This window comes from Oncorhynchus keta, chromosome 21, assembly GCF_023373465.1.
Source record: "Oncorhynchus keta strain PuntledgeMale-10-30-2019 chromosome 21, Oket_V2, whole genome shotgun sequence".
Lineage (NCBI taxonomy): Eukaryota > Metazoa > Chordata > Actinopteri > Salmoniformes > Salmonidae > Oncorhynchus > Oncorhynchus keta.
This window is the reverse complement of record NC_068441.1, coordinates 41,167,185-41,194,852: the sequence shown is the minus strand read 5'-3', so window position 1 is coordinate 41,194,852 and position 27,668 is coordinate 41,167,185. Positions and strand designations below refer to the sequence as shown.

Genomic DNA, 27,668 nt, shown 5'->3' with positions numbered 1-27,668 from the left:
TGAAGATAGATGGGGGGAAATCAATTCACATATGGTGTCCAGGGCACAGCTGGGGGCAGAAGGTGGTCTATGGCATGTGGCAACGGTAAGAGACTTGTTTCTGGAGAGGTGGATTTTTAAAAGTAGAAGCTCAAATTGTTTGGGCACAGACCTGGATAGTAAGACAGAACTCTTCAGGCTATCTCTTCAGTAGATTGCAACTCCGCCCCCTTTGGCAGTTCTATCTTGTCGGAAAATGTTATGGTTATGGATGGAATTTTCAGGGTGTTTGATGGTCTTCCTAAGCCAGGATTCAGACACGGCTAGGACATCCAGGTTGGCAGAGTGTGCTAGGGCAGTGAATAAAACACACTTAGGGAGGAAGCTTCCAATGTTAACATGCATGAAACCAAGGCTTTTACGTTTACAGAAGTCAACAAATGAGAGCACCGGTGGAATGGGAGTGGAGCTGGGCACTGCAGGGCCTGGATTAACCTCCACATCACCAGAGGAACAGAGGAGGAGTAGGATAAGGTTACGGCTAAAGGCTAAAAGAACTGGCTGTCTAGTACGTTCAGAACAGAGAGTAAAAGGAGCAGATTTATGGGCATGGTAGAATAGATTCAAAGCATAATGTACAGACAAAGGTATGGTAGGATATGAATACAGTGGGGGTAAACCTGTGCATAGTGACGATGAAAGAGATATTGTCTCTAGAAATATAATTTATACCAGGTGATGTCACCGCATGTGTGGGAGGTGGAACTAAAGTGTTAACTAAGGCGTATTGAGCAGGGCTAGAGGCTCTACAGTGAATTAAGGCAATACTTACTAACCAGAACACCAATGGACAAGGCATATTGACGTTAGGGAGAGGCATGTGTAGCCGAGTGATCATAGGAGTCCAGTGAAATGCTTCAGGCAGCTCGCGGGCCGGGCTAGCAAGCTAGCATCAGGGCCTTAGAGGAACGTTGCGACGGAAGAAAGTCTGTTGTGGCCCCCTCATGCTTTCACGTCGGCAGATGGATCAGCAGGGCTCCGTCTGAAAAACCAGGCCAATTGGCAAAATAGGTATAGTGGCCAAAGAATTTGTCCAATGGGCCTCTTAAGCTAACAGTCTGATGTGCTCTAGACAGCTAGCGGGCCGTGGCTAGCAGGATAGCCGATGGGCATTCAGGGGACGTCACAACGAAGGAGCCAGTTGAGAAACCCCCTTGGGCGAATTACGTCGTTAGTCCAGTCGTGATGGGTCGGCGGGGGTCCAGGCCAATTGGCAAAATAGGTATTGTAGCCCAAGGACTGGCGGATGGACCTCTTCGGCTAGCCGGGAGATGGGCCGAGCAGATGTGCCTAGCAAGGCTAGCTCAAGGCTAATTGGTTCTTGCTTCAGGACAGATATGTTAGCCAGGATGGCCACTCGGCTAGCTGTGATGATCCGGGTGAAAAAAGGTTCAGAGCTTGCGTCAGGAATCCGGAGATATGGAGAACAATATGTCAGATTTGCTCTGGTTTGAGTCATGCTGTGCAGACTGGCGAGAGTTGTCCGGGCTAAAGGTAGCTGATGACCGTTAGCAGTGGCTTACAGACTACTAGCTGGTAGCTTTTGATGGGGGTTCGGGTTCTTATAAAAATAGCAGATCCATACCACATTGGGTGAGACGGGTTGCAGGAGAGTATATTCAGTCCGTAGAGGGAAAGTGATATTAAAATATATACGAAAAAACCCAAGGAAAAACAATATTTACATGGGACAGGACGGGACAAGACAAAACACACATCCGACTGCTACGCCATCTTGGAATCTGTGCTTGGAGTTCAAAAAAGTTAACCCCAAATAAGTCAGCAGTGCTATGAAAAGTCTTATTGCTATGAAAAGTCTCAGTGAAAGTTTTAAGAAGTTATTCAAAAATCATTTTCAGAGTGTTAATAAATCCTCCCAGGCAAACTTTCAAGGAACGAGAGTAAAACAGAGTAAAACAACTCAGAACCTCCCTGAAACCTACAAATAAACATTCCCAGAACAGGCAACATTTTTACTTCTGTTCTCAGAACATTTAAAAAATGTTATGTTTTACCGGTTCGGAAACACATGGCTTCGTTCCCACAATGAATGTGAAAACATATGTTCCCACAACTTCCAAGGAACCAAATGTGCAAGCTGGATAAGATGTACCTGTGGCTTGTCCATTCATGAGAGACTTGACTATTTTCCAGATAAAGGGTGTTGGCAAATCTCTTTGTTTTTACTCTTTACGCTGCAATGCGTTTGCATCTTGGAAGTTCCAATTTGTATCTCTAGCTACTGCCAACTATTTACCTCCTTAATACAGAACACTGTCTTCCTATTTCAGAGCTGGCAAGAAGATGGAGGTGAACGTTTTGTCCTCAAGGAAATTGCTAAGTATTTGCCAAAAGATTACTTATCAGTCCTATTTGGTCATGTTGCTTAATACTTTTCTCCTTGCACAATTGTTGACACAGGGTTCATAGGCTTAGAGCTGGCAGGCAACTTAGAGCTGGCAACTTCTGTAAAGTTGTGTCTGTCTAAATAATAAATGGGGCATATCAAATATCTTTTATGGGTATCTAAATTTATTTGTATATAGTATAATCCAATAGCTGTTCATTAATGATTGCAGTTACCGCAAACTAAGTATACAAATAGTAACCATGATGCCATTTCATACAGATGTAGTGTCTTAAATGATCACTCTTGTGTTACTGATAATTTTCCTGCACATTAGAAAATGAAAATTGATAGTGTATTCAAGATTTAATTAAGATTTAATTTCCACTATAAAATGTCAGACTTGATTTGCCCTAATGGAAAATGCATGCATTGTCAATACATCATTTAGAACATAGGCCACTTACTGTATCAATAACCATAACACAAATCTTACATTATTAAGCTTTACTTGAACAGATTTCTAATCCCAACAAACTGTGGATTTTCTTGTAAAAAAAAGAGAGCCTGAAAAATAGAAATATGTTATTTTCCATGTATTTATTAAAAAGGTCTGTAGCACTATATTGTACATTTACAATATAAATTTGTTGACACCAATATGCAAAAATGTGAAAGTATTACAACTCAAAGCTTTCCATGCAAAATATTTATACATCCTATAAAATGTATAAATGCATAAAACTATAGGTGATAAGTGAGATATATCTATGAGAACAGTAATATGTTGCTTTGAAAAGATTTCGTAACAAGGCTTCTTTCTCATCAGGTTTTCTGGAGTGTAGGCTCAGGGTGGGTCCTCTATTTTCCGATGATGACGTTCCTGTAGCCCTTGACGTGACACAACTTATTGCTATCGAAGTCGACCACCAGTTTCCTTAGGCCCGAGTGGGTGGGCGTGAAGTAGATTTTGACCTTGGCATCCTGCCCAGGTTCCACCGTGGAGTTAAGTCTAAGAAGGGTAAATATTTAGAAGTTACTCTATCTACATTTACTGTAATACTATCACACTACATTCCCAGCATACATATTTAGACAGTTGATTATTTCTCATGAAAGTTTAGTTAAACAACTTGACTATCTATGGATGTCTTTAGTTACAGAAGTAGGATCTTCATTTGATCACTATTTTGTTTCTGAGCCTTGAAATGCAAACCTGTAGTGTATTTTAGTTTTAAAAAGGCTTATAAAGTTTGCAATGTCCATTTAGTCATTTCTGACTTGATTTGCCCTAATGAAAAATGGATCAACCCCTACAAAAAAATATCCATGAATTATAATCCACATAAAATTAACATTTCCTGTTGGTGCAGGATTATTTTCCCTCTGTAGTAAACTGGCTCAAATTTAGATCCTAGTGTGATAGTGTGATTGTAATGATTTTGCTGAGCTGACCAGCAAGGACTGTGTATGTATTGCATCAGCCATAGTTCTCTACATAGATATATGTCTGAACTAGAAAACACTTTGGATTAAAGCATGTGCTAAATAATCATATTATAGTATAGGATATTTAATTATGTTTTAGAAGCTCGACAAACTCATGCAAAACTGTTTTTATGAACAAATCTATTCATATTCTCGTCTCGATTGTTTAACACCACATTGAGCCAAACATCTAGGAGTCACATGCCAACCAAACCCACAGCTCATCACAATCATCTGTCACGCCCTGATCTGTTTCACCTATCCTTGTGATTGCCTCCACCCCCTCCAGGTGTTGCTTATTTTCCCCGGTGTATTTATCCCTGTGTTTCCTGTCTCTCTGTGCCAGTATGTTCAAGTCAACCCGTGTGTTTTTCCCGTGCGCCTGCTTTTTCTATTCTCTTTTTGCTAGTCCTCCTGGTTTTGACCCTGGCCTGTTTCTGGACTCTGTACCCACCTGCCTGACCATTCTGGCTGCCTTGACCACGAGCCTGTCTGCCATTCTGTACCTCCTGGACTCTGAACTGGTTTTGACCTTTTGCCTGTCCAAGACCATTCTCTTGCCTACCCTTTTGGATTATAATAAATATCAAAGACTCAAGCCATCTGCCTCCCGTGTCTGCATCTGGGTCTCGCCTTGTGCCCTTATACCATCTGAATGCTTGGAAAAACAACTCTGACAAAACGATACTCTCACAGTCAAATTATTATTATAAATACTGAATAAATCCAGGCAAACATTCACGACCTGGTAAAACAGTCAGCTTCCGTCCAGCGAACTTCCTAGTCTTTGATGTGAAAGTGTTAATTTCCAAATCCACAACATTTTTTGAGAAGATTCATGAAATTGTGGTCTTGGCAAAACTCTTGGATAGTTTAAGTGTGCTTGAATTGTACACGGCTGGGAATTCAGTATCCCACTTAACACTAGTAAGACTTTTAGTCTGCTTTTGTAAGCACTATTGTGAGTCTGCTACAAAACATACATTTCCTTTGTCATGAACACCTCCAACTCCACCAAGGCATGGACATGCACCACTTGGTGACTAAAACATGATTGATTATTTGTCTATGAATTATACATATCCTTTTAGACATCCCGGACAAACATTACATGTAATTGTTGCTTTGATCCTCACTAATAGGTCCTATTTACACTCCTGTTGTTACTTTTAGCGGTCAATGCACTTGATCTGTAAACAGTCCCGTTTGGAAATAAACATCACCCTGTCATGGTTCCCTCCTACCTCTCAGTGACGACCTGTCCTCCAGTGAGATTGGACCCCTCCACGGTGAAGCAGCAGTTCTGCAGCGGTACTGGGAGAGGGTTCTGCAGGGTGATCTCAGCCGCCAGCTTACGGTTCTCTTTGGGTTCCCCAAGGATCTATATATAAGGGAACATAAATTCTCTTAATGCTTTGACATATTGCATTTCATCGGCTAGGCGAACATGGAGAACGCTCCATCTCTGATAATCACACTCAAGCTTGCAATGCCAGCTGGAACGGTTCTTTCAAACAATTTATCAGATGTTGACACATGTTGACATAAGACAGTTGATTATTTTTTATGAAAGTTGAGATAAATATCTTGACTATCTATGGATGTCTTTAGCTACAGATGTAGGATTTTAATTTGATATATCTGATAATCACACTCAAGCTTGCAATGCCAGCTGGTACCGTTCTTTCACATTGTGAACTCTGTCCTGGCATGAGTACTTCCAAGCAACTTAGTTCTCTTGGAGCTGTGGTTAGCGTCCTTGGCTTGGGACCAAATGCTTGAACGTTTTTGATTCCCTAGTCAGAGTACTCCACTGAGGTTGCTGCAATAAGTATACTTATTACTCATGTTAATCACTGTATTCTTGTGTTTTGTAAAGTGTTAAAGTAGTGAGAGTAGTGGGCATACCCTGACTTTGATCTCAGGGTTAACCAGTACGACATTCCTCACAGCGAGGTAAGCCTCTTGGGTACCATAGTCTAGGAGCAGAGCCGCCAGACGGATCAGGTTGTCCTCAGTGAGATTCTCTGCATACTTGGAGTAGTTCATCCTAAGAGCAACCCGCTTTTCTGGAGCGAGACATAAAGCAGAGAAAGTGAGACACCATCCAATTCCTCAGGATGTTGACACGTTGACATAAGCAGATACATAGAACACTGGACAGTATGATTTCAATGCACACAGACACACATTCACGAATTAGCATTAGACATGAAACAACATGAATAGAACTCCATACACGGTCTTAAACTCTAAATGAACTACAGTATATCCCTCTCACATATACAGTGCCTTTGGAAAGTATTCAGACCCCTTGACCTTTTACACATTTTGTTACGTTACAACCTTATTCTCAAATGGATTAAATAAAACAATTTCCTTATCAATCTACACACAATACCCCATAATGACGAAGCGAAAACAGGTTTTTAGATTTTTTTGCAAATGTTATTAAAAACAAAAATGTATTTACAAAAGTATTCAGACCTTTTGCTATGAGACTCGAAATTGAGCTCAGGTGCATCCTGTTTCCATTGATCGTCTTTGAGATGTTTCCACAACTTGACTGGAGGCCACTTGTGGTAAATTCAATTGATTGGACATGATTTGGAAAGGCACATACCTGTCTATATGAGGTCCCACAGCTGACAGTGCATGTCAGAATGGCTGAAGAAATTGTCCGTAGACCTCTGAGACAGGATTGTGTCGTGGCCCAGATCTGGGGAAGGGTACCAAAACATTTCTGCAGCATTGAAGGTCCCCAAGAACACAATGGCCTGCATCATTCTTAAATGGAAGAAGTTTGGAACCACCAAGACTCTTCCTAGAGCTGGCCGCCTGACCAAACTAAGCAATTGGGGGAGAAGGGTCAGGGAGGTGACCAAGAACCCGATGGTCACTCTGACTAGAGTTCTAGAGTTCCTCTGTGGAGATGAGAAAGTCTTCCAGAAGGACAACCATCTCTGCAGCACTCCACCAATCAGGCCTTTATGGTAGAGTGGCCAGACGGACGCCACTCCTGAGTAAAAGGAGCATGACAGTGCGCTTGGAGTTTCCCAAAATGAAACTAAAGACTCTCAGACCATGAGAAACAAGATTCTCCGGTCTGATAAAACCAAGATTGAACACTTTGGCCTGAATGCCAAGCGTCACATCTGGAGGAAACCTGGCACCATCCTCACGGTGAAGCATGGTGGTGACAGCATCATGCTGTGTTTTTCAGCGGCAGGGCCTGGGAGACTAGTCAGGATAGAAGTAAAGATTAACGGAGCAAAGTATAGATATATCCTTCATGAAAACCTAATCCAGAACTCTTTAGACCTCAGACTGGGGCAAAGGTTCACTTTCCAACAGGACAACAACCCTAAGCACACAGCCAAGACAATGCACGAGTGGCTTCGGGACACGTCTCTGAATGTCCTTGAGTGGCCCAGCCAAATCCCGGACTTGAACCCGATCGAACATCTCTGGAGAGACCTGAAAATAGCTGTGCAGCAATGCTCCCCATCCAACCTGACAGAGTTTGAGTGGATCTGCAGAGAAGAATGGGAGAAACTCCCCAAATACAGGTGTATTATTATTATTATTGTAGGGTCATACCCAAGAAGACTCTAAGCTGTAATCACTGCCAAAGGTGCTTCAGCAAAGTACTGAGTAAAGGGTCTGAATACTTGTGTAAATGTGATGTTTAAGTTTTTTAATTAGCCAACATTTTTAAAAACATGTTTTTGCTTTGTCATTATGGGGTATTGTGTGTAGATTGATGAGGGGGAAAAACTATGTAATCCATTTTAGAATAAGGCTGTAAACTAACAAAATGTGGAAAAAGTCAAGGGGTCTGAATACTTTCCGAAGGCAGTGTATATATACACAAAACTTTCCATTATACAAAACCAACTGACCTTCTCCAGGTGCCAACTGTACATTGAGCAGGTCTTTGAACCCACAGTTCTCTCCCAGAATACCGTTGTAGGACACAGCTCTGGAGCCGAACACCAGACGGCACTTCTTCTCATTGGGCGTATTGTTTGTAATCACGGCAAACACGTCAAAGTCACAGCCCTTTCTCATCTCCATGGAAACCTTGATGACGATAAGCAGGCCAGCATTGTCTTGCTGCTGCAGTAGTTTGTTCTGGTGGTTGGCTTTTGTAAAGGCCTCCCTTTCCTCGTCAGAACCTGGGGGCACAGAAAGCAAAAGTTATACATGATTTCATATACTGTAAATGAACTCTGATACATTCTGACACATTTAGGGAAGAATAAGACCTTGTTTCCAAAGTAGTGTTTCGTGAACTTCACCATATATTTCTTATTTTGAAGCTCCATACTTTATCTGATTGTACATATAATGAACAGACTACTTCAAAAACTTAAGAAGGAATATGTGACTTTCCTATCTGCTCTCTTGGTGGCATATTGTGGTGTAATGTGACATTGGTGTGTCCTGGTGGCATGTTACAGTGGTGTCATAGTGAATCTCCCTACCCTCAGGGTACTTGTACAGGTGTGTGATGTCCTCTCTCCTATCACTGCCCACACTCTTAGTGCTGATCTTCAGCCCCACATGGACGGAGCTGATGATCTTCTTCGTGCTGCCATCTTTGCGCTTCATAAAGGTGTGCACGTCAGCATTGACTTCCGCAAACACAAATGGGGCATCATATTTATCGGTGAGCTCGCCCTCCTTGATGGCTTTCAGTGGGATAGGGCCACAGCAGTAAACCCCTGAAAGAAGGACAATCTGTGAGCGAACTGAAAATTACATGTTTTTATGACATATCTGAAGCCATTTCCTTATCACTTCTAGTAAAATCCGAGCAATTCAGGAATTTTTCTGGAATCAATACACATATGAATTGGGGTCATGCCATTTTATGGGCTATTCTGAAATTGTTGGGATTATTGTAGTTGGGGTTATTGTAGTTGGGGTTATTGTAGTTGAGATTATTGTAGTTGAGATTATTGTAGTTGGGGTTATTGTAGTTGAGATTATTGTAGTTGGGGTTATTGTAGTTGGGGTTATTGTCAATACCATCTAGGCCTCACCTTCACTCTTCTCCTGTGGTGTGGGGTCCATGACCTGCCAGCCGTCAAAACCTGGTTTGAGGTCAGGTCTGGTCATCCAGTTCTCGACCCAGCAGTGGTAGTTCCTACAAAGACATACAACCATAGTAACCCCTTAACCATTTCCAGACGGTCTGCTACAAGAGAAGGACATTTGCTCATATACCCAACGCCCGGAATGCCTTGACTTTTTCCAGATTGTTGGCAAAAAGCATGAACAAATAAATGGCTAGCTCTGTATTGAATTTGTCTGAGTGGAAATCCACCAATTTGATAGTCCTCCTGAGGTCTCACCATATCATGTCTCTGGACTTCTGAACAAGTTGTCCGTTCTCATCCACGTAGCGCTCTATCACCAGGTTACTGTTGGTGTCGTGGGCTGAATTGTAGTTGGTGACCAGTCGACAAGGAATGCCCAGGGCTCGTGAAACTGAGAGGGCACATAAAATCATGTACAGTTAGCCAATACTACTCATCAACTATTCTACTACAGGTCTAACATATGGCATTATAAATATTTTACAGTTAGGTCATGTAGCAGACACTCATCCAGTGATGTACAGAAACAATTTGGGTAAAGTTGCTCAAGGGGACTCCTAGTTGGCTTGGGGATCGAACCAGCAACCTTTTGGTTACTGGCCCAAGGCTCTTAACTGCTAGGCTACCTGCCCCCCTATTCATAGAATCAAAACAAATCAAACTTTATTTGCCACATGCGCCGAATATAAGAAGTGTAGTCTTTACTGTGAAATGCTTACTTACAAGCCCTTAGCCCTTAACCAACAGCGCAGTTCAAGAATAATAAAATATTTACCAAGTAGGCTAAAATAAAAATCAATAATAAAAAGTAACAATAAGAATAACGATGCTATATACTGGGGCATCGGTACAGAGTCAGTGTGCGGGGGTACAGGCTAGTTGAGGTAATCTGTACATGTAGGTGGGGGCAAAGTGACTATGCATAGGTAACAAACAAACAGAGAGTAGCACCATTGTACAGGGGGGGGGAAATTAATGGATTTTTATGAATTGCTCAACAGTCTTATGGCTTGGGGGTAGAAGCTGTTGAGGAGCCTTTTGGTCCTAGACTTGGCGGTCCGGTCCCACTTGCCGTGCGATAGCAGGGAAAACAGTCCATAACTTGGGTGATTGAAGTCTCTGACAATTTTATGGGCTTTCGCCTATTAATAGACACCACCTATTAATTTATATAGGTCCTGGATGGCAGGAAGCTTGGCCTCAGTGATGTACTGGGCTGTTCGCAATACCCTCTGTAGCGCCTTATGGTCAGATGCCGAGCAGTTGCCATACCAGGCGGTGATGCAACCGGTCAGGATGCTCTCGATGGTGCAGCTTTACAACCTTTTGAGTATCTCGGAGCCCAAGCCAAATATTTTCAGTCTCCTGAGGGGGAAAAGGTTTTGTTCACGACTGTCTTGGTATGTTTGGACCATGGTAGTTAATTGGTGATGTGGACACCAAGGATCTTGAAACTCTCAACCCGCTTCACTACAGCCCCGTCGATGTTAATGGGGGCCTGTTCGGCCCGCCTTTTCCTGTAGACCACGATCAGCTTCTTTGTCTTGCTCACACTGAGGGAGAGGTTGTTGTCCTGGCACCACACTGCCAGTTCGCTGACCTCCTCTCTATAGGCTGTCTCATCGTTGTTGGTGATCAGGCCTACCACTGTTGTGTCGTCAGCAAACTTAATGATGGTTTTGGGAGTCGTGTTTGGCCACACAGTCGTGGGTGAACAGGGAATACAGGAGGGGACTAAGTACACACCTGAGGGGGCCAAGTGTTAAGGATCAGCGTGGCATACGTGTTGTTGCCTACTCTTACCACCTGGGGGCGGCCCGTCAGGAAGTCCAGGATCCAGTTGCAGAGGAAGGTGTTTAGTCCCAGAGCCCTTATCTTAGTGATGAATGTGTTACTAAAGGTGTCTTGTGCAATGGGGCGGCAGGGTAGCCTAGTTAGAGCATTGGACTAGTAACCGAAAGGTTGCAAGTTCAAATCCCCAAGCTGACAAGGTACAAAATCTGTCGTTCTGCCCCTGAACAGGCAGTTAACCCACTGTTCCTAGGCCGTCATTGAAAATAAGAATTTGTTCTTAACCTGTTACCCCTACTTTTTCGAACATTCTGTTAAAAATCGCGCAACATTTCAGTGCCCTGCTGCTCATACCAGGAATATAGTATATGCATATGATTAGTATGTGTGGATAGAAAACACTCAGACGTTTATAAAACTGGTTAAATCACGGCTGTGACTATAACAGAACGTGCGTTTCATCGAAAAGCGCAGGAAAATCTGATCACTGAAAATGGAAATATATATCCATCCGCCACTTCAACCCATTGATAAAGGCGAACCACAATAAATGGGGCTGAGGTTGCAATACCTACAGCTTCCACACGATGTCAACAGTCTTGTCATTTGCCTAGGCTTTGTTTCTTGGTCAAACGAAGAAGAGACAAGCCATTTCTTCAGGTCTCCGACCGGATATTTTGGTTGAGATTTACCCGGACATTATTTCCAGACGGACAGCTAAAGAATATACATCGCCTCGTGATCAATTTGGTCGCTTATTAACATGTACTATTACCTAAAGTTGCATTACAAAGGATTTCGAAGTGTTTTGTGAAAGTTTATCGTCAACTTTTTTAATTTAAAAAAATTACGTTACGTTATAAGACGCTATTTTTTTTCGTTGTCACACAGTCTTCATAGATCGATATCTAGGCTAAATATGGACAGATTTAATCGGAAAAAAAGACCCAATAGTGATTATGGGACATCTAGGAGTGCCAACAAAGAAGATGGTCAAAGGTAATGAATGTTTTATATTTTATTTGTGCGGTTTGTGTAGCGACGACTATGCTAATTATTTTGTTTACGTCCCCTGCGGATCTTTTGGGGTGTTACATGCTATCAGATAATAGCTTCTCATGCTTTCGCCGAAAAGCATTTTAAAAATCTGACTTGTTGGTCCTTCTGTAGCTCAGTTGGTAGAGCATGGCGCTTGGCGCTTGTAACGCCAGGGTAGTGGGTTCGATTCCCGGGACCACCCATACGTAGAATGTATGCACACATGACTGTAAGTCGCTTTGGATAAAAGCGTCTGCTAAATGGCATATATTATTGTTGCCTGGATTCACAACGAGTGTAGCTTTAATTCAATACCCTGCATGTGTATTTTAATGAACGTTTGAGTTTTAACTAGTACTATTAGCATTTAGCGTAGCGCATTTGCATTTCCAGATGTCTAGATGGGACGTCTGCGTGTCAGGTAGGAGCACGAGGTTAACTGACTTGCCTAGTAAAATAAAAAATACAAAAAGGGGACAGAATGTCTCTTACATAATATAATGATACAGTGTGTAAAATACTCTATGCATTCATTTCTAACCTGAGCAGGCCACTGCTGCAAACACCCAGCATTGGCCAAAGCGCACAGGCTGACAGGCATTTGTGTCCCAGTTCCGGAGGATCTCCACACTACCCTTCCATGACAGAGGGCTCACCCCGCCGTCATAGTCATCAGTCCACCTGCCCTGCAAGACTCCCTTGTCGTCATTGCAGTTCACCTGAGGGACATGGACAACAATGGTCAGGCTCTTGACTTCACATTCAGCTTTGTTGTTATATTGAGACTTGCTATTTGCCATCTACTATATGTTCAAGTGTATATTTTATATTATATTCTACTGTATGAACTGCAGTGTGTAATGCAGTGCATGACAGGATGCGAAACCGATTGATGTGATCTCACCATGGCACTGAGAACTCTGGACACATAGATTGGGTTTCTCCTCCCTGAAGCGTCTTTCCCAGGGTTACGCAGGCACTTCGGGTTCATATCCAGGATTCTCAGACAGGCATTCAGGATCCCATCCTCAAACTACATCACACAAAGAAAACCACACAAGGTCAAATCAACCTGCTACTTATTTTCAAAGGGGAACTAAGCATGCAAAGGTGAGCAAAAGATCGAATAAAGATCAAAGGATTAGAAGTTTGCTTCTCGTCTTTGATTCTCTCCTGAAAATATAATGTGCAAACGTTTAGTAAAGCTGGACGCCAGTCATATGCATAAACAGTGTGCACAATATGCAACTATGACACACACCAATTAGATAATGAGCTGTATCAACAATTGAACCTTGGTCTCACCATCTCAGTAGGATTATCATGATCTGTCAATTATACACAGATTGAACCAATGGAAGCATCTTGATGTGGAAAGAAAATAGCCTCAATTGGATTTTACCAGTCAACAGTTATGTAACGGATCTCTTCGTCATCTGACGACGAGTATGAAATATCGGACCAATGCGCAGCGTGGTAAGTGTCCATGTTAATTTATTAACTGAATACACAAAACAAAACTGGGGACACCGTGCGCCTCACAGCAGAACACGGTGCCTTCCCGGTCCACCTCTCGCCACGGTAAGCATGGGGAGTTGGCTCAGGTCTCCTACCTGACTTAGCCACACTCCCCGTGTGCCCCCCATCGGACCAATACGCAGCGTGGTAAAAATAGTCATATTTTTTATTAAAACTGAACACTACACAAAATGAAAATGAAACAATTCTGTGTGGAAAACACAGACACAGAAAATAATCACAAAAAAACAAGAGTGGGAAAACAGGCTACCTAAGTATGGTTCTCAATCAGAGACAACGATTGACAGCTACCTCTGATTGGGAACCATACCAGACCAAACAAAAAAGAATACCAAACATAGAACAAAAACATTGAATGCCCACCCCAACTCACGCCCTGACCAACCTAAAATAGAAACATACAAAAGGAACTAAGGTCAGGACGTGACAAGTCCACTCATCACAAGTTCTTCTTAACCATAATTTATCTTCTCACTTTATCAAACTTGTCAGGCCACTCATGCAAATGTAGGATCTTAATTTGAGCCTACAGTTTCCTACAGAAGGAAAATAATCCTGTAGCAACAGGAAATGTGAATTATTATGTGGATTATAATTATTGGACATTTTTGTAGGTGTTGACCATTTCTTTCATAAGAATAAAATGGAAATTATAAACTTCAGAAGCCTTTTAAACCTCAAATACACTACAAGTTTTTAATGTTCTGCATTGCAGGAAAGTTCTCCTGCAACAAGGTGATCAAATTAAGATCCTACATCTCTAAATATACAGTACTATGCGGCAGCATGATCTCACCTTTGAATGTGCACAGTACAGTAGTTACAATGGAAAGCAGTTCAACATACATCTCTTGATGAATGGCTATTTCTCCCTTATCAGGGTAAGCGTAAGCCAAATTCAAAAGCCAAGCCTTTATCACTGCCACCGCCAAATTCTGGTTGTTTATACAACCATCAGAGCTGTGCTGTTGTTGGTACCTGGCCATAGTTCCAAGGTGTAGGGATGGGGTATTTCCAGCCGCCTCGGTAGATGATACCATCTTGAGCCAAGATGTACTCCCTCAGTTTCTCCTCACTGTCCATGTACACCACATCACCTGTTGACGAGAGACGTAAATAATACAGGGATAAAGTATCGTCCTCCATAGAAAAAGACAAGGTCTCAAAAGGCTGAATGGAATAAAGGGTGCCTCATTATCTGCTTGCAGTAGGCAACAGTATTTCAAAATGCATTGGGCTTATTAAATTACAATTTCTTTTCAATATAACTTTCTATGAAACTGTCACACCCTGACCATAGAGAGCCTTTGTTTTTCTATGGTATAGTAGGTCAGGGCGTGACTGGGGGGTTTTCTAGTAATTATTTTCTATTTGCGGTTCTAGTTTAGTTTTTCTATGTTGGTGTTTGGTATGATTCCCAATTAGAGGCAGCTGGCTATCGTTGTCTCTAATTGTGGTTCATATTTAAGTAGCATTTTTTCCACTTGTGTTTTATGGGATATTGTTCTCCCTGAAGTGCGTGTCCCCAGTCCGGTACGTCCTGTGCCTGCTCCTCGAACTCTCCCTCAAGTGCGCCTTCCCAGTCCGGTACGTCCTGTGCCTGCTCCTCGCACTCTCCCTCAAGTGCGCCTTCCCAGTCAGGTACGTCCTGTGCCTGCTCCTCGCACTCGCCCTGAGGTGCGTGTCACCAGTCTGGTGCCACCTGTGCCGGCCACACGCATCATAATAATAATATATGCCATTTAGCAGACGCTTTTATCCAAAGCGACTTACAGTCATGTGTGCATACATTCTACGTATGGGTGGTCGCGGGGATCGAACCCACTACCCTGGCGTTACAAGCGCCATGCTCTACCAACTGAGCTACAGGACCTCAGACCATCAGGCCTCCAGTGTGCTTCCCCAGTTCAGAGCTTCAGGCGACGGTCCCCAGTCCAGAGCTTCAGGCGACGGTCCCCAGTCCAGAGCTTCAGGCGACGGTCCCCAGTCCAGAGCTTCAGGCGATGGTCCCCAGTCCAGAGCTTCAGGCGATGGTCCCCAGTCCAGAGCTTCAGGCGATGGTCCCCAGTCCAGAGCTTCATGCGATCCACGGGATGAGATGGTTCTTCGGCCCGCACCAGAGCCGCCACCAAAGATGGTGGATCCGCGAGCTGAGTGGGGGCTACGACCTGCAACAGAGCCGCCACCGACACTAATCACCCCCCTACCCTCCCATTTGTTTCAGGTTTTATGGGATATTGTTTTGAGTTAGTTACGGTTAGTTGTTTCGTTCTTTCTTTGTTGTTTTTCTACCACAGTACAACAATTTAATTTGGATTTGTAACATATAATACGAATAATACGAATTGCCAAAAAATAAAACGTATTGTTTTTTCAGGATGTTACATATCATACGGAGTGGATGTAGTAAGCAATTGGATGAATTAGTACACAAAAAATGGGGACCACTTTTGGCTCGTGAGCACCACTTTCAAATCTACTGGCTGAAATGATAAAAAAAATTTGAGAGTACATCTTTAATGAGACTATCTGCTGTCTATTTACTTTGATGTCTATGGTAACAAAATGTCTAAGGTAAGATGTATTGTAAATACAGCACATGATAGGGCTAAACATTTAGAGATACTGGAAAATACTTATCCATCCCATTCTCCATTGCTTGATCATCATATTCTCTCCAAAACTACCATCCATCCATGCCATCCTGTTCTCCCCACTATGGGATCCTTCCTGTAAGCCTGCATCCCTCCATTGGTCATGCTGGCTGTCTTTGTAACAGAGACATCTAAGGCGCCTATCAGAGTCCAAAACATGTACGCATACATCTTCTAAAATATTGGACTTTTGGCTCTCCTACTTTTCGAATTCTCAGCACGGCTCAAGCAATTTTTCCAACTGTCAACACATTCCGCATAGCTATGTCTTGTCTCTGTGTCTGTGAATTACTCTTAAGGCATTCCACTCAACTATGCATAGCCCCTACTATACTCGCAGACAGAATGATGTATGGAATGTTTACCTACCGGTGCACCAGGGGTTATAGAGCAGCACAAAGTCCACCCTGCCCCCCTGACCCAGAGTCAAGCGCCAGCGTCCGATGGGCGCGTCCGGGGGGGAACAGATGGATAGGGACACCATGTTCCCGGGGGGACTGGTGATGGCGGCGCTCCAGCAGGAGGTATCGATTTGGTCTGTCAGCCCAAAGGAGGCCTGTGTACCATACTGGTCAGAGGGCTGGGGACCTAGTAGAGGACATGAAGAAGAGAAATGGTTACAAATGGAACACTTGACTAGGGATGATGTAAAGGACTTCAATGCCAAAACACTAGAGCTTACCTACTTATTTTACCATTGGAGGGAAAGTAATATTGGCCATAGCTATTCTGTCATTCTTTGTCATGAGATGTGTAAATGGATCTCAATAGTCTAAAGTGGGGTTTTAAATAGGCCTTGACAAAACTCATGACCTCGACAGAAGTTGCTGTCCTTTATAAGAATTACGTTCTTTACTGTATTGTGAAAAATATGAAGCACACAGATGCTTTCAGGTCACACATGAAACATTTTCATAATTCAGACTGTACAATTGACATACTATTCCCAAACCCTTCAGCGAGAACATTGGACAATGGTGGACAATTCCACAGGGATCAAAGACGATGGAAACTCAGCATCCTTCAAGTGACCTCCGCTAAAATAAACTGCCTGAACTGAAATTCCATTGTGTTCAGACTGGGCATAAGGACAAATAATCACCCCTTTTAACCCCTTTGCTTTCAGCAGCATGCTGAAACAACTTAGATTTCTTCCTTGGCTGTTCTGTGTATTAAAGTTTATATTACAGCCCATGAAGAAATAGTTTAACTTTCACTGTGATAGCCTTATCTTTGACAGGACACATGCTTTCCTGTGGAATGATCCTCTTCCTGTTATCAAACTGGTGGATACTGTAGAAACTGCTGTGGTCTGTACATTGGCCTCTCCACCCCTCTTATGACTGTTACTTACATCTGACACATTCATCTTGATTAAAACATCTGATCATTTCAGTGTTTTCCCCTAGATATTTCCAATGGCGGGACAGAAAGTGTCCCAAACACAACATCTATGGTTCCTGACAACAGAACCAAAGCCCAAAGCCTGGGCAGGGTGAGTAATGGTAAATGAGACAGGGTAGAGTGTCAGCTAACTATTCTGCAAGAGTCAATAGCGTTATCACTGAAAACTTGAACATGCTTAAACGGTGTCCCTTTCCTTGAAACAACATTCGACCTCACCATTAGCTTTTCTTACTCCTTATCACTTCGTAGATCACAATGACCATTGGGGAAAATAAACAAGTTCCCAATGCCAATAGAAACACTCAAGTAGGTGTTGCCATAATACCTACCCCAAATACAAGTGCGCCAACCTTGTAGCGTCATACCCAAGAAGATTTGAGTCTGTAATCGCTGCCAAAAGGTGCTTCAACAAAGTACTGAGTAAATGGTCTGAATACTTATGTATATGTGATATTTCATTTATATATATAAATATACATATATATACTGTATATATAAATTGGCCCAATTGAAATGTAAAAAAAAACAACTGTTTTTGCTTTGTCATTATGGGGTATTGTGTTTAGAATGTACAATGTAATACATTTTAGAAAAAGGATGTAACATAACAAAATGTGGAAAAGGGTCTGAATACATTCCGAATGCACTGCATGTACATATAGGTAGGGGTAAAGTGCCTAGGCATCAGGATTTTTAACAAACCGCAGCAGCAGCGTATATCAGTGGTTCCCAAACCTGGTCCTCCAGTACACCCCAACAGTACACATTTTAGTTGTAACCCTGGACAAGCACACTTGATTAAACTTGCCAACTAGTCATCAAGCCCTCAATGAGTTAAATGAGGTGTGTTTGGGCTGTTGGAGAACCGGAGGTAGGAAACACTGGCGTTTGTGATGAGTCTTTATACCTGTGTTGGTGTGTTTGGTCCATGTTAATTACTTAGTGATGTGGACACAGAGGAACTTGAAGGTCTCGACCTGCCCTACTACACCCCTGAGGGGCCCCCGTGTTGAGGGTTAGCGTGGTGGATGTGTTGTTGCCTATCCTCACCACCTCGAGGCAGCCCGTCAGTAAGTCCAGATTCCAGTTGCAGTGGGAGGTGTTCAGCTTAGTGATGCGCTTGGAGGGCATTATGGTGTTGAGCACTGAGCTGTAGTCGAGGAACAGCATTCTCACATAGGTTTTCCTCTTGTCCAGGTGGGAGAGGACAGTGTGGGGTGCAATAGAGATTGCGTCATCTATGTATCTGTTGAGGCGACATACAAATTGGAGTGGGCCCAGGGTGTCTGGGATGATGGTGCTGATGTGAGCCATGATCAGCCTTTCAAAGCATTTCATGGCTACAGATGTGAGTGCTACGGTGCGATAGTCATTTAGACAGGTTACATTGGCGTCCTTGGGCACAGGGACTATGGTGGTCTGCTTGAAACATTTAGGTATTACAGACTGAATCTCTGGTCAAAATCTAAACAGCAAGCCAGTTCCAAAATCGATTTATTGGATAGCTCCAGTGAATACATGTGAATGTTTCCTATTACAGAAATGCTTGTAGAAGCCAAAAATGTACAGGTAGTTAAAAAAGGCCTTAGACTTTAAGGGGTTAAAACAATAGCAAAATATAGCATAGAGTATGTTGTTATAGTGTTACACACTATGCAGCAGCACATGCATGAGGTATTTTCAAACTTGCAGGGAAGTTAAGATTTAGACTTGAGATTTATCGGTCACAGCCCAATAGACTGTCTTCATTCAATCAAGGAAGAATTGAAGTATTGAAGTATTCAGTGGAGCTCATGGCAAAGATTTTGGAACTGGGTTTCTGTTTCGATTTTGAGTAGAGAATGGAAAGCCTTATTTTACTGGGTCGTGTCTGTTAGGAAATGTTAAAAGTACCACGGCAACGCCTAATTGTGTGTTTCTATTGGCACAGGGAACTTGTTTATTTTCTCCAGTGATAGGGAGATAGCGATACAAAAAGCTAATGTTGAGGTCTAATGTTGTTTAGAGGATAGGGAAACTGTTTGATCCCGCTCCAATTATCAGTGAGAAGACTATTGACTCTTACAGAACAGTTAGCTAGCTGACACTCTACCCTGCCTCGTTTACCATTACTCACTGCCCAGGCTTCAGTTTCTGTTGTCAGGAACCGTAGATGTTTGTTTTGGGACCCTTTGTGTCATGCTTTTGGAAATATCTAGGGGAAACACTGAAATGATCTTGTGTTTTAATAAAGATTAACCTTTAGGATTTAATAAAAATTCAACAACATTTATCTAGTGCTTTTCACAGGGAATTGATTAGTCGACAACCCAGGGATAACACAGTACCTGTCTCTACGGTGAGGTCGAGGGCGCTGCCACCAGGCTGGTAGACGCCCGAGCGGAGGTGCAGGTTGATGGTGAACGACTGGCCCCTTCTCACGATGAGGCGCTCCACCCCGTTGAGCTCCGTGCGGTGGTCTGTGTTGTTGAACTCACACTCCAGGTCCCATCGGGCAATGTCCAGTGCTGGGAGATGGATGAGAGAGAGAAAGGAAACAGTGAGTAGAATTACCTCAGGATTGACCATCTACCCAGCCAGTTACAAGGGAACTGTCAGTCCAGTCTTCACTTTCCAGTCTTCACTTTCCAGTCTTCACTTTCTGACAAATATGTTCGTCAAAAGTGCTATACAAATATTATTTTATCGATTGATTGTCTTCTCTTTCATGGTGCCTCAGTGGTGGACCAAACTCCCCCATTGCTTTTAAGACAATTGTGTCTATACCTGTTTTTAGATAGACTGATGACCTTCCTCTTCAAACTGTCTCCCCAACTCTCAACGCTGGTTCCTTCCAAGTAGACCACCCCTTCCTCTCACCACCAATGGCACTACTACTCTGGAAATGTCTATAATAGTTGCTTTACATTGTATTGTTGCATTTCAATTCTGGTACTTAATTCTATTTTTAGCACTACAATGAAGTATTCTACTGACCTCTGAAGAGAGAGTTGCTTGTTTTTATGCTAGCTGTCCAGCTCTTTGACTATGTGCTTTTACAGGAAGAGCGTCTTCTAAATGTCTGTTAACACTAGAACCACTGGGCCTCAAGCTCACGAGCAGTCATTCTGACTCCAACATTCTAACAGTGTAATTGAGAACATTTCATATATGCTATTGCAAAAACAGTAATTTGGTTGTGTTTATGAAGGTCGTAGGTAACATTGGAATATAATTTTAAAAAATTAGACCATAGCATTTCCATTAGTTTATTTTACTATAGGATATACTGTATGTAAAAATATAAACACACAAAAAACACAACATGTGTCACGAGTCCGACCGAAGGTGGCTCCCCTTCCCGTTCGGGTGGCGCTCGGCGGTCGTCGTCGCCAGCCTACTAGCTGCCACTGATTTCTTTCCTCCCCCTTCTTATATGTTTATTGGTATCACCTGTTTTGAGTTTGTTGTAATTAGTTGGGCTTTATTAGTCAGCCGGCCCGTCCATTTCTTTATGTGGGATTGATTATGGTAACCCTGGGGTTTGATACAGACGAACGTGTTGTATGTTTGTGTCTAGTGCTGGACTGTTTCGTTCCCCGTGTCTGGGGCATTTTGTTTTGAGCACCCAGTGTTTAGTGGGATGGCCGTGGTTCACCGTGTGTGCATTAAAAGAGCACTATATTGAACTCTCTGTTTTCCTGCGCCTGACTTCCCACTCACGACACCCAGTACTTTACAACATTTCATATGTTCAATCAATTTTGTTTGGGGAATGCCTTTATTACAACTATGAAACTAAAAGCATATATGTTGGAACACGGCAACAGTTTACTTTTATAACAAAATAAATAAAATACCCCAACCACAAAGACGCAAGACGTGCGGTCAAATTATGAAAACATCAGTAAAGCCTAAACATCATTATAAGCTCCAAGTGTCAAGGACGGAGGGGGGCATGACTTTACATTTTTCTTATATATGAGCTGTCAAAATGACTGCTTTAGCGGTTTTAGTTTGAAAGAAAATGTACATAAGCTATGGTATACTTAATCATATTAATAAGTGTATAGCCTATAGAATAAAACGTATGCATGGCTAAATCATTAAGGGTGTCGAATTAACTTCTGGTACATAGGCCTCAGACAAATGGTTAAAGGACTGCTGCAAATTGTTTCCAGACATTTTCAGACCTTCTGCCATCTTATCTCTGGCAGCAGGCATGAATCCAAGGACATTCATTGTTATTTAAACTTACCATAAGAGTTCACTTCCTGTTGTTGAGTGGAAAGAGAAAAAATCTTACCTGTTGTGTAACAGAAAGACTTGTATTGCCGTAAAAATCATAGGAATCCTTCAGACAGGAAATGCTGCTTTGCAAATAACTATCTTGGGAACTATATTTACTCAAGTACCACTAGTGGGTAAATACTACACCAACCCATTGAGACACAGACTTGAACTCTTTCATTGATTCATTTAAAAAAAGGGAAGTATTTCACAAGAGAGAAAACAAGAAAACATGAATGAGCAGTGAATGTGCAAGCAAATACTGTACACCTCCTTGTCCCCAGGGCTCGGTGTGTGAATAAGATCCCACCCTCTGATTTCCTATTTACAGTCATCTGGCTTCTTTAAGACACGACTGGTTGTTGTTAAAAGTAGCACTTTAACATTATTCAAGAAGTAGTACACCATCTTGTTTCACCAATCACTTTAGAGCTGCATTGTCAACACTCACTTATCCCAATTTCTTATAAGACAAAATGACATATATTCCAGAAAGAATTTAACGTCAAACGGCTTATATGTAATTATGTTACTTCTGATTGCCATATTACACAATCAAAGGAATATTGTTCAAGCTGTAAAAGGTTGCTTGCCCTAGGGTGCTTATATACCCTATTTCCAGTGTACTACTTCTTGAATAATGTTAGAGTGCTACTTTGAACTACATGCAGGGTTGGGGAGTACCTCATTACATGTAGTCACTTACATGCAATCTGATTACAAAAAACAAAATAATCAGTTACTATAACAACAAAACTCTGATTACACATACTTTTTAAAACCTAGATTTGTATTTAATGGATTACTTTAATTTCATAATGTGTTTGCGAGAGAAAAAAATACATTATGCCACAGTTCTGTTTTCTCAATGACATTCCAATCAGAATTGAAAAAAAGGTGTTTCAATTTGTTCCATCTGAGTGAGTCTGACCACAGGTCAGAGACCTCTATGATGACACACCAAAAGATTCTTTATTGTCTTCTTCTGCCTCTTAAGGGAAAAGTAAATGGAAAGTACATAAAAGTAATCAGATTATGTTATTGAGCTTGGGTAATCCAAAAGTTACATTACTGATTATAATTTAACAGGTAACTAGTAACTGTAACATATTACATTTAAAAAGTAACCTACCCAACCCTGACTACATGTATCACAAATCCATTTCTGTAGGAACATCTGGATAGTGTATCTTCTACATTTGGCCAACCATGTGTTTTACACCTTGTAGTTGAAGAAAAGTGGTCATTCAAAGGAGACAAACTTAAGTCTCCAGTCCAGCTCTTTCATCCTAAAGAGAAATTAAGTTGTCAATAAGCCTATTTTACTCAGTCATAAAGCATCTGGGAACTTGTGCTTTTCCACAGCTGGAGGCAACAGGACTACAAACCTAGAATCTGGAGACCATTAGGCAGATTGATAGCAGATAAACAACCAAAATGTTGTTTTCGACAACACAGTCCAAACAACGCAGGTTCAATCAATGTAATGGTAAAGTGTAATTATTGCTGTGTTTCATTCTTGAACTACACAGTTGGTATCAAATAAAATGCATTTTATTAGCCACTCTCGCATTGCGGAATGAAAGCTGATGTAAGATAATGTGCAGTCTGAATTTAAACGGAACGGTTTCTGTAATTAAGGTGTAGTTATTATTATTATTTTTTGTTCTATTGCACTGGGAAGAAAGCAATGTATTACAGTCTGTCACAAACATGAATAGTGCAAAAATACATTTACGGACAGAGAGCAAAGTGAGCTATGTGTGTAGGGGGTGTGTCTTCCATTGAGCAGGCTACTACCATGAAGTCACCATGTCTACCATGCCATCACTCTAGACTTACACTCCCTTGTTTTGCTTCCAGTCTACTAAACTTGAACAACACCACATCAAGTATCCTGTTATAGGCCAAGCAGAATTACTGGGCCAGAATAAACCCAATAAGGTTGGGCAATGAAAGATCCTAGTCAGGGAAAAATGCACAGAAGCAGGTACAGTAAATCCCAGGAAGAATAGATACGTTCTCTCAGCTATTAACAGCAACCTATCCAGCCTAGTCATGAATGAAGTGGCAAGAGCTCTCTCTCTCTCAATTCCATTTAACGGGCTTTATTGGCATGGGAAACACATGTTTACATTGCCAAAGCAAGTGAAATAGATAATAAACAAAACAAAAACAAACATCTCTTTCTCTGTCTGTATGTGGGTGCGTGCTTTTCAGCGTTGTCTGTATGTGTCTGCGTGCTTGTGTGTGTGTTTGTGTGTGTGTGTGTGTGTGTGTGTGTGCTTGTGTGTGTGTGCAAGGTTTGTGTGTGTGTGTGTGTGCGTGTGCGTGTGCATGTGTGTGTGTGTGTGTGTGTGTGTGTGTGTGCAAGGTGTAAAAGGTTTGAAAGGGTTCATAGGGGCTTCGCAAAATCGTTCCAAGGACAAATTAAGTTAGCCACAGTTTCTGGTTGCAGTTACAGCTGCTGTCTGCTATTAAAAGCCCAAAGTTCCCTTAGCAACACTTAACTCCCTCTGAAACACATTCCTCAGATGCATTAAAGATGCATACGACTAGGCTAAAGCTTATGGTCAGCTGACAAGCTGGGAGACAACACTTGTGTCATCAGTGAGCCAGAAAAATGAGCCAGAAAAATAAAAGGCTGCCTTTATATATATAGAAATTACATTTGGTTCTGTTAAGACATCAACCCCAATGGCCTATAGACAGCATGTTAAGTTAAGCTGTCATTTAGTGGTTATGGTTTCAGCATTGGCAATGTGAAAAGATGTTCTCACCCCATCCAGCTTTTAGATGTTGGATGACAGTTTTGGTTGGTGCAGTTGTCAGAATGCTGTTCATTGACTACAGCTCAGCATTCAACACCATTGTCCCCTCTAAGCTTTTCACCAAGCTGAGAATCCTGGGACTGAACACCTCCCTCTGCACCTGGATCATGGACTTCCTTAAGGTCGACCCCAGGTGGTGAGGGTAGGCAACATCACCTCCACCACACTGACCCTCAACATGGGGGCCCCACAGGGGTGTCTGCTTAGTCTCGTCTTGTGCTCCCTGTTCAACCACGACTACGTAGCCACGCATGACTCAAACACTATCATCAAGTTTCCTGACGACAAGACGGTGGTAGGCATGATCACCGGCGACAATGAGACAGCCTATAGGGAAGAGGTCCGTGACCTGGCAGTGTGGTGCCGGAACAACAACCTCTCTTTCAACGTCAGTAAGACCAAGGAACTGATTGCCCCCATCCACATCGACAGGGATGCAGTGGAGCTTCAAGTTCCTCTGTGTCCAAATCACTAAAGACTTAAAATGGTTCACACATACACACAGTTGTGAAGAAGGTGCGACAGCACCTCTGCCCTCTCAAAAGGTTAAAACGGTTTGACTTGGGCCAAATGATCTGTTCCAACGTCTAGTGGAAAGCCTTCACAGAAGATTGGAGGTTATTATAGCAGCAAAGGGGGGACGGGGGGACGGACATCTCCATATGAATGCCCATGACTTTGGAATTAAATGTTCGATGAGCAGGTGTCCACATACTTTTGGCTATGTAGTATATTTATTTTTGTATTATTTTTTGGAGGGATAAAAAAACTCAATATACCTTTAAATAACTAAAACCAAATTGAAACTATGTAGAAAAAAATCATGGATCTACATTAATACAGTTTCTTGCCTGTGTCCAACTCGCTTATAATCACCTCAATGAAAGCTAGACAGCCAGGAAGAAAACAATTTTTCAAAAATAATGGGAAATAAAAATGTTGGGTAAATTTTGATGGCGAGGAAATATATTTAAAAAATTGTGCACATGTGGCCCTCAGACAAATTGTGATTGACACCGCTGGATAAGGTCATCAACCTAACCGAATGTAGCAGACGTAAAAGAAACCAGCTACCGGTAAGTTATTTGCCATCCTTTGTCCATAGCAGGGTGTCCCAAGCTCTATCTGTGTAGTGCTGTGACTGGAACGAATTGCAAAAATCGCTGAAGTTGGAGACTTTTATCTCCCTCACCAACATCAAACATCAGCTATCTGAGCAGCTAACCGATCGCTGCAGCTGTACATAGTCTATCGGTAAATAGCCCACCCATTTTCACCTACCTCATCCCCATACTGTTTTTATTTATTTACTTTTCTGCTCTTTTGCACACCAATATCTCTACCTGTACATGACCATCTGATCATTTATCACTCCAGTGTTAATCTGCAAAATTGTAATTATTCGCCTACCTCCTCATGCCTTTTGCACACATTGTATATAGACTCCCCTTTTTTTTCTACTGTGTTATTGACTTGTTAATTGTTTACTCCATGTGTAACTCTGTGTTGTCTGTTCACACTGCTATGCTTTATCTTGGCCAGGTCGCAGTTGCAAATGAGAACTTGTTCTCAACTAGCCTACCTGGTTAAATAAAGGTGAAATAAAAAAAATTTAAAAAAAATAAAAAAAACGTGCACCCAGGGTGTCCCAAGGACCATTTTGGAAAACCCTGGTCCATAGTGAAGGGATGGATCAGGTTTTACTTTGGTCTTTAATTTTGAGATTTTTTCAAAACAAATCAATTGTTCACCAGCCTTTTAAGGTAATATTGAAATCCTCTAAATGCTTCAAATATTTAGATACATATTCTGGCATATGGCTCAGTCCTGCAAGGAAGTATTTATTTTAGGAAGCAATAACATAACATGATAAGCTATTTTAAATGATCTGCCACTGTCTACTTTGTAGACCATGATGCAAGTTTATCGTTGATATTGAAAATAAAAATGCATTAGTTGTTATACTGCTGATGAAACTCACAAATGTAATTCACAGTTATGTTCAAATGTTCAATAATGCTATGCACGTACTAGAGAGAATATTTACAGAGGTACAACACATTCAATAAAACATTGCAAAAAAAAACATTTCAAACAGTTATTAAATTCTTACCGTGAGCCATTATCGCGTTGACGTACTGCTGGGTAATAGTCTGTATTAGGCTGTTGAAAGTATTCTCTACTCTGCGCAGCTACTCTGACTGAACGAAAGTTGATATTTGTAGTGGTCATGCGCGTCACCAAAATCCATTGGTAGTCGACTCCTTCCTTTCACAATTTTGCGGAAGCTGACGGTATAATGCATAACCTGCGGTGGGAAGTCATCGGGGCGTGTTGGTTTTCTTCCGTCGAACGCCCACGTGCGCGTGCTCACATCCATGAGCAAGCACGCACGCACTCACACAGAAACATCCACATACACCCTATTGACCTTGTAGCGACCTCGTCCTATATAATAGTTGCACAATTTCCTGCATACATTTGTGTGACAATAGGGAATGGGGAAGACATTTTACTTTAGTCATCATGTCAGGAATAACATGTACATCAATGTCAAAATACAATTTCATTCTAGGAAATATACTGAACAAAAATCTAAACTCAACATGCAACAATTTCAACAATTTTTCTGAGTTCCAGTTCATATAAGGAAATCAGTCAATGGAAATACATTAATTAGGCCCTAATCTAGGGACTTCACATGACAGGGCAGGGGTGCAGCCATGGCTGGGCCTGGAAGGGCATAGGCCCACTCACTTGGGAGCCTGTCCCAACCAATCAGAATAAGTTTTTCCCCACAAAAGGACTTATTAGAGACAGAAATACTCCTCAGTTTCATCTGTTGTCCGGGTGGCTAAACTCAGATGATCCCACAGGTGAGAAGCCGTATGTGGGTGTCCAGGGCTGGCGAGGTTACACGTGGTCTGCAGTTGTGAGGCTGGTTGGACGTACTGTCAAATTCTCTAAAACGACTTTGGAGGTAGAGAAATTAACATTCAATTCTCTGGCAAGAGCTCTGGTGGACATTAATGCAGTCAGCATACCAATTGTGTGCTCTTTCAAAATGTAGACATCTTTGGCATTGTGTGACAAAACTGCACATTTTAGAGTTTCCTTTAATTGTACCCAGCACAAGGTGCACCTGTGTAATAATCTTGCT

At 42.0% G+C, this 27,668-nt stretch overlaps 1 protein-coding gene across 1 annotated transcript; it reads right to left on the bottom strand.

The window, feature by feature from the left end:
- Nucleotides 1-2,967: 2,967 nt before the first annotated feature.
- Nucleotides 2,968-26,797, bottom strand: LOC118400567 (protein-glutamine gamma-glutamyltransferase 2-like). Its single transcript, XM_035797548.2, has 13 exons — nt 26,622-26,797; nt 19,736-19,915; nt 16,371-16,589; nt 14,326-14,444; nt 12,713-12,841; nt 12,350-12,527; nt 9,235-9,370; nt 8,923-9,026; nt 8,362-8,601; nt 7,777-8,052; nt 5,783-5,943; nt 5,119-5,255; nt 2,968-3,398 (listed from the first exon to the last, which is right to left on the bottom strand). The coding sequence occupies exons 1-13, from the start codon at nt 26,629-26,631 to the stop codon at nt 3,248-3,250; spliced, it is 2,040 nt and encodes a 679-aa protein (XP_035653441.1). The 5' UTR covers nt 26,632-26,797; the 3' UTR covers nt 2,968-3,247.
- Between the last annotated feature and the right edge of the window lie 871 nt (nt 26,798-27,668).

Excerpts from the sequence above, each read along its gene's own strand:
- LOC118400567 (XM_035797548.2), bottom strand. Across the intron at positions 8,053-8,361 it reads CCTGTACAAGTACCCTGAGG|GTTCTGACGAGGAAAGGGAG; the intron begins GTAGGGAGATTC and ends CTGTGCCCCCAG. Across the intron at positions 5,256-5,782 it reads ACCCTGAGATCAAAGTCAGG|ATCCTTGGGGAACCCAAAGA; the intron begins GTATGCCCACTA and ends CCTTATATATAG.